The 12,166-nt window shown below is 43.1% G+C and overlaps 1 protein-coding gene across 5 annotated transcripts in view; it reads left to right on the top strand.

Moving 5' to 3' along the window:
• Positions 1 to 12,166, top strand: part of LOC143302178 (inositol hexakisphosphate and diphosphoinositol-pentakisphosphate kinase 2-like) — a 71,057-nt gene that overhangs the window by 58,513 nt on the left and 378 nt on the right. For all 5 annotated transcript variants that reach the window (XM_076616721.1, XM_076616722.1, XM_076616719.1 and 2 more), the window contains exons 22-27: positions 1,195 to 1,404; positions 3,751 to 3,874; positions 6,768 to 6,881; positions 8,286 to 8,360; positions 9,170 to 9,340; positions 10,975 to 11,142. In XM_076616721.1, the coding sequence (XP_076472836.1) occupies positions 1,195 to 1,404; positions 3,751 to 3,874; positions 6,768 to 6,881; positions 8,286 to 8,360; positions 9,170 to 9,340; positions 10,975 to 11,142 (862 nt within the window). The remainder of the gene's footprint in view (positions 1 to 1,194; positions 1,405 to 3,750; positions 3,875 to 6,767; positions 6,882 to 8,285; positions 8,361 to 9,169; positions 9,341 to 10,974; positions 11,143 to 12,166) is intronic.

Below are 12,166 nucleotides of genomic sequence, written 5' to 3'. Positions count from 1 at the left end.
TGTCTTGTCCGTCAGGCTGTCCCGGACTGCTCCAAGCAAGGACAAAGGATGGAATCACACATGCCTACCAGTTTTATCCTCTCTCACAAAAATTTGTTCCACATGTAAACCATCTTACAACCCAGAACTTTCCCAACTGGTTGAAGTTAATGAACCAGTCTGGGACCAACAGTGCTAGACTGGCACATCCAGTGATTTTCTCACAGAACCCTGCATTACCAAGGAGAAGGGGAGAGGAGGGGGGGAGGGGGTGTTGATGAAATGATACAGAAGTGTAGGAGGAAAGATCGTCCAGCTCTGCTTCTGTTCTGAACAGCTCATCATACACACCACACCAGGCATTGACCATTGAGGCAGATGCCAGAGATTGACATAGGGGAGTAGGGGGTGGTGTGTGTGTGGGGGGGGGGGGAAGAAAGATGCAGCGCTAATAATTGGTAGTACACACACTACTGGAGGCGGTGTCATGTGCGGTAAATATCAATGAGAGGAAAGGTTAACAAAGGAGGAAACGGGACGAAAGTGATGAAAGGGGGAAGGAAAGGGGCAGGGAAATGTATCGGGGGGGAAAGAAAGAAAAAACATTTGTGGCCTGACACAGAAGATGAATGGTTGCAGTCCCAGGAGATATCATCTTTAATTAGTATTTCATGACAACTTGCTGCCAGTGCACTCGGTCAAGGGAAGGGCGGAAGGGAGAGAGGGTATGGGGAGGAGTGTTGGGGGGGATAGATGCCATGGAAGGGAGAGGGAAGAGAGTAGGGAGTTAGGAAGGAGGGGTCCATCGGTAAGCAGTGTGCGCTGGGAAAATCCCACACTTCCACCACAGGCACCTGGCACACTATAACAATATGAATTGAAGACTACGCATATCTTCATCGCAGTAAAATATCTTTCTTTCAGCTGTGTTAGATGTGTTGGCAGAAATAACAGGCAGTGGTACACACACACACACACACACACACACACACACACACACACACCGCAATGCAACGCAACGCAACACAAGACAACACAACAACACACACCACACACTCTCTCTCTCTTTGTCACACACACACACACATACACACACACACACACAACACACCACAACACAACAAAACACACCACACACTCTCTCTCTTTGTCACTTTGGAACATCTTTCTCACAGCTGTGTGAGACGTGTTGTTGACATTAATAACCTACTACAGCTGACACCGGACTTAGCCAGCCTCAGCAGCAGCAGCTGCCACCCCCTTGCCAAACTACCAGAGGATCCTGCTGTTGATTCCACCCCTACCCCAGCCCCCTCCTTCCCCACCACCACCACCACCACCACCACCGCCATATCCGGCAACAGCATCACCTCCACAGCCCCCATGCCTGAGGTGGTAGAAATCCACACAGAGTATGAAGGCAAGGTAAGTCTGTGGTAGACTGGGGATGGGGGGATGTTTGTTTGTCATATTTACTAGCTTGGGGAAGGAATCTTGTATGCGTACATGTGTGTGCACATGCTTGCTTGTGTGTGGTATATCTAACTTGGATGCATGTGTATTTTATAAATGTATAAATTCTGTGGTAAACACCATGAGCTCCCTGAATTTTATCAGGGATATCTGCTTTGTTGCTGAAGGGGCTGCTGGTGTTTAATTGTGCTGCCCCATCATCTGCAGTTTCAGTGACATTACTCTGTTGCTGAAGGGGGTGGTGTTGTTTAATTGTGCTGCCCCATCATCTGCAGTTTCAGTGACATTACTCTGTTGCTGAAGGGGGTGCTGGTGTTTAATTGTGCTGCCCCATCATCTGCAGTTTCAGTGACATTACTCTGTTGCTGAAGGGGGTGGTGTTGTTTAATTGTGCTGCCCCATCATCTGCAGTTTCAGTGACATTACTCTGTTGCCTCTCATTCTGAGTCCCCCATACACAGCCACAACCATGTTTTTCTGCCGTTGTCTCAGTGCTGGCAGGAACTACCGTTGTTAAGTCTCCAAGAGGCCACACACACCAGAGGAGACCCTGCACTTCTGCTAAGTCATGTTGGTTGTGTTCAGCAGTGCCTGTTCTGATTCTGCATACACAGGATGACAGATACTGCTCAGTCATGGAGTCAGACTGAGTGAGCGTCCTCCCCAGATTGGAGACTGCCACCATGTCCCTCCGACAACAGTCCCCATGAATCTGGCAACACTGAAGACCTTGACACAAACTCATCCCAAGCATAGAAGTGGAGGGGGATCAAAACTGAAGTCACCATGAGAGCATTGAATGAAAGGTCACATAATCTGAGACCATTGATGATGATGAGGAGGAGGAGGAGGATGCTATTGAGGTCCATTTTAGATTTGGGACAATGTGACAAGGCAGTTCTCAGTGCTTCCTTTGATGATATATCCTGGCATCAACCAGGCCCATGAAATACAGACACCACAGTGTTGGTCAGGAAATTAGAGCAACACTCCCAAAGACATGTCTGTGAAGTGGATGATACTAGACTGTGTGGTCCCAATCTTCCCATTTTAGCCCACAGCACACTCGGTGCTGGCTAGGTACCAGCCACAGGCAAACAAAAAAAAACTCCTCTGCTGAGACTTAAACCCACTTTCTCCCAGTTCTCAGTCCGCGATGTTTAACCACTTTGCCACAGTGGCTGGTGCTGTAGGTTCCTTTACATGTGCTTGGTGCATGCTGCACACAGGACATTGCTATATTGTCTCATTTGAAAGACTAGCGTACAGACCACCTCTGTTGGTCTGGTGGAGGAGGATGTAAAAGTTCCAGGCCTTGCTGGAATCAAACCCAGGACACTGACTATCTGGTCAGGCACTTTGCTGTTAGGCCACCATTCCACTGTTTGAGACTTTTCACAGTGTTTCTGGTAGCAAAATTAATATTGATGCAGCTAGATCTTTAAGTTCATTTCAAGCAGTGTTTTTAATCTGGTTCTGTTGTATAACCAGCATATGTCTAGTTCTGTTATACTACGTGTCTGGTTCATTTGTACCCCACGTCTGGTTCTGTTGTACTGCATGTCTGTTTCTGTTGTACCATAAGTCTGGTTCTGTTGTTACCACACGTCTGGTTCTGTTGTGCCATAAGTCTGGTTCTGTTGTGCCATAAGTCTGGTTCTGGTTCTGTTGTGCCATAAGTCTGGTTCTGTTGTGCCATAAGTCTGGTTCTGGTTCTGTTGTGCCATAAGTCTGGTTCTGTTGTGCCATAAGTCTGGTTCTGTTGTGCCATAAGTCTGGTTCTGGTGTTCCACAAGTCTGGTACTGTTGTGCCATACGTCTGGTTCTGTTGTGCCGTAAGTCTGGTTCTGTTGTGCCACACGTCTGGTTCTGTTGTACCACACGTCTGGTTCTGTTGTGCCACACATCTGGTTCTGTTGTGCCATACGTCTGGTTCTGTTGTACCATAAGTCTGGTTCTGTTGTGCCATACGTCTGGTTCTGTTGTGCCATAAGTCTGGTTCTGTTGTGCCATAAGTCTGGTTCTGTTGTGCCATAAGTCTGGTTCTGTTGTACCACACGTCTGGTTCTGTTGTGCCACACGTCTGGTTCTGTTGTGCCATAAGTCTGGTTCTGTTGTGCCACACGTCTGGTTCTGTTGTGCCATACGTCTGGTTCTGTTGTGCCACACAGTCTGGTTCTGTTGTACCATAAGTCTGGTTCTGTTGTGCCATAAGTTTGGTTTCGAAAGTCCTGAGGTGGGCGATGTAGTGACAGGACTGCAAGCAAGATGATTTACTATCCAGTTTGTTTGCTGCAGATGAGACCAAGATCAGAGTCTCAGCCAACACTGAAAAACAATGGAGAAAACACATTGGACAGTACCGTTTGTCTACTGCCCCTCGGACACTTCAACCCTGAACAGAGTGAATCACCGACAAGTGGTTGGTTGTTGTTGTTGTTGGGTTGTTGTTTTCTTTACAATGATATTGACTGGTTCTGACTAGAATGGTGTGTGTTGTTAGTATGGAGAACATCTGCGTGTGTCTCTACACAATAACTCTCAACAACAATAACAAGAATGGTTCATCCAGTTTTCCCAAGCCATCCGGTTCATCTAAACAGATTTTTTTTAAATAAAGTTAGCATTCTGAAGGTAAGTAAACAAACGTTTTGCTGCAAAAATCACATGCACTTCAGCACACGTGTAAGTCCCATGTGATGCCACTGAAATATGCTTATCAGCTGTAATGCTTCGTTACACAAAAAAGATCAAAACATTTGTTTATGTAAACTGCTAATTTAAATACCAGTTTAGCAGTTGTGTGACACAGTAACTGCACCTTAGATTCTGTAGGAGTAAGAATTATTTGCAGAATGCAGCATTTATATATGAACGTGTGTGTATGTGTGTGTGCATGAGTTCGTGTGTTTGTGAGTGAGTAATTGAGCCTCTTTGAAGAAGTCTGTGCAAAACAAGTTAAAAAGAAAAAAAAAGAAAGAAAAGAATCCAAACACGCATATAAAGAAAAGGTAGAAAGGCAGTTTAAAAGAGGTAGGATGGTTGATGGGTGGAAAGAACTGAAATCACTTTCCGGACGATGAAAGACGCAGCCGTCTGCATCACCAATGATGAACAGAAACATTTTTCAGAAAAACTCATTGAGTTCTAACATCGCTTTGAATGTAATGACTTAGAAAGGTAATTGCAGACCTTGAAATGAGTGCCTTCAAAGATGAAAACGATGTTCTCGTTGACCCCTGTGTTGTTGAATCTTCATTCAAAAAACTGTGTGTGAAAAAAGCAACTGGACCAGATGAGATTAGTGGTCGTCTTTTGAAGATAATTATGTGCCTCACAGTTGTGTGGTGTGTTTATCAGCCTCTTCACCTGGTCTCTAAGAGATTGTTCTGTTCCTGATTTATGGAAAAAATAAATCATCCACCCTGTCCCAAGAAACAAAAGACCTTTTACCTTGAACGACTATCGTCCTATTGCCCATACCCCTATTGTGATGAAATGCTTTGAACGAATAATATTCAGATACATTCTGTCGTACCCTGTTCCATACAATGATCAACATCAGTTTGCATACAGAGCCAGTAGAAGTACTGCCGAAGCTACACTCGCCCTCCTTCATCACGCATACACCCACCCTGAGAAACCAAATTCCTTTGCTTGTGTTCTGTTCATAGATTTTTCTTCTGCTTTCAACACCATCCAACCTCATCTGATGGTACTGAATCTTCTTTCCCTCAATCTCAGCTCAAAGCTTGTTCAATGGATCATCAACTTTCTCATTAAGAGGACCCAGTCTGTTTGTTTCCATCAAGCTCTTTCCTCTTTTAAAATAACTTCAACTGGTGCCCCCCAAGGAACAGTTCTGCCACCTCTCCTGTTCACATTATACACCAGTGACTGCACTGGTACTGAAACAACACCTTTGATTAAATACTCTGATGACACTGCACTTGAAGATCTTTCTAACTCTTGACACTATTTTGAACAAGTTCAGATCTTTCCATCTTAGTGTAAGAACTATGTAGATTTAAATGTTGAAAAAATGAAAGAAATGGTACTTGATATCAGGAAAAGAGCTACCCCAGACCCTCATCTTCTTATCAATGACACACAAGTCGAAAGAGTTAGGGAATACAAGTATCTGGGAACAGCAATTGACGATAAATTCAGTTTTACACCCAACACCTGTCACATCCAAAAGAAATGCCAGTCTCGCATCTACTGCTTACAGAAGCTCAGAAAACATTCAGGTCAGTCCTAAAATTCTTCAGAGTTTTTATTGCTGCTTCATTGAATCAGTTTTAACATTCTCATTTATCTGCTGGTATGAAACTTTAAACGTGAAGAACAAGAACATATTGAGTAAAATTGTAAATGTGTCTAGCAAAATAGTTGGTGTCAAACAAGACCCTTTGAATCAGCTGTATAAACGACGGGCAAAACAAAAGTCAACACAGATCATAAGCGATGATCACCATATACTATCAAAATACTGTGAACTCTTACCTTCAGGGAAACACTACCGATTTCCCAGACTGAAAACTCTTAAAACCGGCAACATTTTTATACCCCAGGCAGTTCATTTGTTAAATAATTGATCAGTTTTAATACACAAGTGTTGTTATAATAAGTTTGCGCATGTGTGTGTTTGTGTGTGTGTGTGTAATTACACGCATATGTAGCTGTTCTCTCTATGTATACATCAGTAATTATGCATATTACCAGAAGACTGTTTGTGAATGCTGTGAATTAGCCAGATCTTACAATCTTTGACTGAAAGACATAATAAAAGTCTTGTCATTGACTTGATAATGATAAGAATAATGATGATAATGATAATAGTAATGATAACAATGATGATGCATATGTATCGCACTTTCAAACCTCTCAAAGGGTTTTCAGTATTACATAACATTGGTCAGACAAAGCACGCACACACACACACACACACACACACACACACACACACATGCTAGATTCAAGATTTAATTTCCTTTCACCCCTTTTGGGGTATGGAGGATTACAAATAAAAGAACAGAAGCATGAGAAACAACTAATAACTGAATTGCATACTCACACACACACACACACACACACCACACACACACACACACACACACACACACACACACACACACACATACATACACACACTCTCATACTCACACACACACACACACACACACACACTCTCACACTCTCACACTCACACACACACACGCGCGCGCACACGCTACACACACACACACACGCACACACTACACACTCACACAACCACACACATGCTGTTGTTGATGTTGGTTTCTTGCTTTCAGCACCTCTTTCCCATCACAACTACGGAATGGTTCACATGCCACATCACAGCCAGAGTCTATCCAGATGGTCGCTACCTTGCGTATCGCCCAGTGTCTTAGGGCCAAAGATGAAAGGTACTGTGCTTTGGTTTTCGTCCCTACAGATGTGTGTGTGTGTGTGACCAAGACTCTTTTCATTATCTCAAGAACCAAAAAGTGCCTGCAGACACAATGTGGCAAAGGGTTTTCTGGTGTTCAGTCCATTCAAAAAGATGTAATGCACAGGCATTTATAAACATGCTTCCTATCTGAATGTATGCTTGTAATTAAAAATTGTGTGGCATGGACCTTGCCTGTAACTGTTACATTTTGGGATAGCAGAAGAGTTTTGTCCTTTCTGTATCTTCATGACCAGTCCCAGTCTTATAGAAATGTCTGTTGCGGCTGTCCTAAAGATGAAGCTCATCTTCTATCACACCACACACCGTACATGTTTTTTCTTCTCTCAGGATGTTAATATCTCTAGCTCTTTCTGTTTGGAAGTTGTCAGCTCTGACAAAGTATCTGTGTATTTAGTGGAGTGATGGCCTTGAAGTAATGCGTCCGCCTTGGAAGCAAGAGAATCTGAGCACACTGGTTCAAATCCTGGCACAGTCACAAGTATTTTCTCCCCCTCCACTAGACCTTGAGTAATGGTCTGGATGCTTGTCATTTGGATGAGACGATAAAACCAAGGTCCCGTGTGCAGCATGCGCTTGGCACATGTAAAAGAACTCACGGCAACAGAAGGGTTGTCCTTGGCAAAATTCTGTAGGAAAATCCACTTTGATAGGAAAACAAATTTTTAAAAAATGCAGGCAGTGGGGGGGGGGGCAGGGGGGGGGGGGGCGCTCTCAGTGTAGCTATGCGCTCTCCCTTGGGAAAGCAGCCCGAATTTCACACAGAGGAATCTGTTATGACAAAAAAGAGTATTACAATACAATACTCATCTGTCATTGGTGTTTTTCTTTTTCTATTATTATTCATTGTATATGGTTTTAGGCAGTATGCAGTTGTAAGTTTGTTGGAGAAATAGAGTCTTGACTTTCTTTTCTTTTCAGAAGTCTGGTGTTTTGTTTTGTTTTAGATTTGTGCTGCTTTTTCACTGCTTATCTAATTGTTGTATTATGGAATGTCAACCAGTTTTATGTGTGTGTATGTGTGCAGGGGTAGCATGATTTTTATGACTGAACAGCTAAAATCTGCTGCCAGAACAAGATGTAGTGTACTCCTCTCCTGCCAGCCTCCCTTCAGCTGTGCCTTTGTGTCCATCTAATAGATGTGTGTGTGCGTGTGTGTACAAGTGTCAAAAAAAGTTAAAAAAACTCTGTATATGTGCGTGTGTGTGTGTGAATATGAAACCTCGAGTAAAACTGAAATCTGTTACACTGGATTTGTTCATGTTAGTATGTGCAGGTGTGTTGTTGTTTTTTGTTGTTTTTTTCTCATCTCTTTATGGTTGTGTGTTTCCCTTATGGCTTTTCATATGGGCTGTTGCAGTATTGTACCGGCAGTACACCCACCCCATGGAGAAACTGCGAATGATCAACATCAAGCCATTCTTCAGCCGTCAGGGTGAGGGGTATTCTGTCTCTGCCTGTCTTCTGTCTGGAGGGCTGTCTGCAGTGTGTCTCCCTCAAGCAGTCAAAAAGTAAAAGGGTTTGTTAGTCATCGTTCAGTTTTTTAAAACCTCTCTGTTTAAATTCTGAAAATCATAGAATTTTCAGCTGTAGAGTTTGTGGTCGTTTCAGAAAGAGTAAAACTTTTTCAAAATGAAGTTGTTAATGCGGATTTTTTTGTTTGAATAAGTCACAAAAATGAGCAAGCTGATTAATAAGAAATAATTAAACATTCAATTTCTTGTGTGTGTGTGTGTGCGCGCGCGCGCCACGGGCAGCGTCACCTGCAGTCCTCATTGCATGATGCATCCTATGTTCCTCAGGGAGATAGTCTTTGGAAAGAAGACATTTGTCTTCTCACTTTTAAATTTCACCACCTGTGTGGCAAAATCAGCCTTAGCGGTTTCCGTTTTGCATGCAAACATTAGCGGGCTTGAATTTTTGTGTGTGGGTGAAGGCAGGTTGTTTAACAACCATGAAGGGGGTAAGAATACTGTGGAGACGCACTAGGGTTGGGGCATTGTTAGTGATACACAACTGGATGCTTTAAAATACACAGCTGGACACTTTGCACAGTATTTTGAGATTTCAACATCATTAGTCACACAATTTTCTATTATATGTGTGTGGAGTATGCTGGGGAAAAAATTTTGGGGGACTGAGGGGAAGAAATGTTGCTTTTTTGTGTGCTTTTTTATTACTTTTTTTTCCATTTACCAGAGAAGACAAAACTTCAGAACTGATTATCTCAAATTGTGTGCTCAGTGCTGGAAGGTTTCAACTACGTGCCACAGTTACATCCCCTGGAGACTCTCCACAACATGCTGACCCTGCACGAGGTCAAGGAGTTTCTGATCCGCGTCACCTCTGTGGAGTACATGTCTCCCTACTCGTCCATGGATCACCTTTCTGTGGAATCCCTCTCCAGAATGAAAGGTCAGCCACCAGTGTGAAGGAACAAATAATGGATCATTGTCCTCATTTAGCAGCAGTTATTTGGTAAGGCAGTAGACAGGCACAATAGTTGAGTGCTTTGAGTGTTGGACTGAATAATAATGATGATAATAATGTACATTTGTACAGCACGTAACCTGAGGTTCTAAGCGCCATTGACAATACACCTATTATAAATAAGAAACAGGAATATAATTTTAGAAAGATTATGACATACAACTCGCTAACCATTTAAAAACAGTGTAACATCACTCACGACTCACACAACTCTCAACTCACCCCCATAGTGAAATGTTAAGATACAGTCTGAAGGTCTTGGGTTTGAATCCAGATTGCTGTGCCTGGTGATTTTACAGTCAAGATCTTGTTTCTTGGTTTTTGATGGGGTTTTTTTTGGTTTGTTTGTTGTTGTTTTTTGGTGTGGTTTTTTTTTTTTTTTTTTTTTTCTTTTCTTTTCCAATCTTCCCCGGTCGATATACACACAGGCTTGCAAAGTGCCTCAACTCCTTGACCACTGCTGATAAATATGTTGGTCCCTGAAGGGCTGTCACCTCACTGAGGTAAGACGAGCTTATACCTACTGTTCACTGTGACAGCCTTCTGTTTACACTTCTTTCTCCTTGGATTGCATTGCTTTTGGTGCAGCAAAATCAAGTGCACAAAACGTTGTAAGTGCACACTGAACTGTCACCAAACTGATCTCATATCCTATAGGTTCAGCAGTCAGGGGGTTAAATATTCATGCACCCACTTTGTAGAACGATTCACACAGTCCCAGGGATGTGAGAGTTATGCAGAAACTCATAAATGTGCTTTTTCCTTAAAAAAAAATTTTAAAAAGAAAAGAAAAAAAAAGAAAATTAGTCATCTTAGCAAGACTACAGTAGAAAATCCTCAGAAGCTATTCTGGAGTTATTTGCTAATCCAGGGAGAACATGGGGGACGGGAGAAGGGGCCAAGACCTACAGGTGATGTCACCAACAACAGCTGTAGTGATGTTACTGCCGATGTGTTTGACCAACAACAAAAAAATCAGGGGAAAAAACAAAAACCACCACCCCCTTCTTGATTGCATCCGTCCGGATAATGAAAAGGCTCATTTCTCATCTGTTCTGTGTTGAGCCAACAAACTCTTGTGCCAAACATTATGCATTTTTCATATCTGGGAGTCAGTTGAATTTCTTGGGTTCAGTTGAATTACTATATCATTTTGATCAAATTGAGAGATTCTTTTCACAACAAGCATGCTGTGAGTAAATCTTTTTTAGAATTAAAAAAACAACAACAGTGAAACGATTAACTTGTCCGATGTGCTGATATTTTTTGCAGGGAACACACACACACAGATTTTACTATTGACACACATCAACTCCCACCCTGGCAGACACATACACACACATACAGACGCACTAACACACACAGACACACATACAAACTATCAATCCCAGTCTTGTTCTTAGGTCCATTCATCACTTTTTGCAACAGACTTAGGCATTTGACATCAGTGATTTTTTGTGTTGAAAGTTAGTCCAGACAGACGAATACAGACCCAAAACAAGGAAACTTCACACAAACCCTTCGTTAATTTATTCAGAGGTTTTCCTTCCTCCCCACAGCCCGGGAACAAGACTCCCACTCTCTCCCTCCCTCCGCCTCCAGCTCTGGAATGGCCACTCCTCCGGTGACCACGAGCAGTGCTTTCTCCAGAAGTGAGCCAAACGACTGCACACAGCAATCATCACCATCCGGCCCTCCCCCTTGTCAGCAGGCCATAGTGGAGGATGGTAGGTATGGCTTCTGTGTTCAGCTGATTCCTCCCATTGCGTTAGCATCACCACCACCCACAGTTCGGCAGACCTGAACCAGATTGTTTTACCCTTCACTGTTCCCAGATCGTTTGTTTGAAGTTGAGGGTGCAGTCACAGTCATAAAGAACATCTTAGGGGAGCATGGGGTGTGCAGTTAAAATGAAAGAGGTGCTATTATCGTTTTTTGAGAATGGACAGTGGTGGTAGAGGTGGCGTTGCAGTTTCTTTTCATGTCTATGATGCAGTGATGCCCCTCCCCCTGTTTTTTTGTTGTTGTTTGTTTTAATGCTCCAAAATTGAGGGCATTTTGTTGTCAATATTTCAGTGATGATGGGGTTGATGAAGATGCTGTTGGGGTCCATTTAGGTGTGGGATCCTTGACAAGATTGTAATCTCATATCATGGTGTCAGTCAGGCTGAGAGATACAGACACTTGCAGTGTTGGTCAAGAAATTAGAGCAGCACCCCCAAAGATGCATCATTGAAGTGGATGGCCATCAACTTTGTGGCCCCAGTCTTCCATTGATCCCATAGCACACTCCGCTCTGGGCAGCAACCAGGTGGAGGAAAAAAAAAATCCACTTCTGATGGGAATCAAACCTGCGTCCTACCAGTCATTAGTTCATGACGCTGACCACTTTGCCAGGGCAGCTGGTATTTTTCCCCCATGTTTGCTTGAGTGAATATTTCAGGTTGTTAACATGTCTGACAGAAATCAGATTGACAGGGTCAGGGTTTCCACCTCAGTGACAGTTCACTCAGTCCCTCACATACACTCAGTCCCTCACATGGTTCATACACTCAGTCCCTAAGACTCAGTCCCTAAAAGGTTTCCGGCACCAAGTCAGTGACCTGGTTCACCTGTGGGTTTTACTGGACATTGCAGTGTTTTGTTGTGGTATGCATGTGTACAAGTGTGTGTCATGTGCATGCAGTCATGAGTATGTGTGTAAATTTACTGATCTATAAGTATCTTCCTAGATGCTTGCATATTTTGGTT

This window comes from Babylonia areolata, chromosome 29 (genome assembly GCF_041734735.1).
Source record: "Babylonia areolata isolate BAREFJ2019XMU chromosome 29, ASM4173473v1, whole genome shotgun sequence".
In the NCBI taxonomy this organism is placed as follows: domain Eukaryota; kingdom Metazoa; phylum Mollusca; class Gastropoda; order Neogastropoda; family Buccinidae; genus Babylonia; species Babylonia areolata.
The sequence above is the reverse complement of the archived record's forward strand: the minus strand, read 5'-3'. Positions and strand labels throughout refer to the sequence as shown.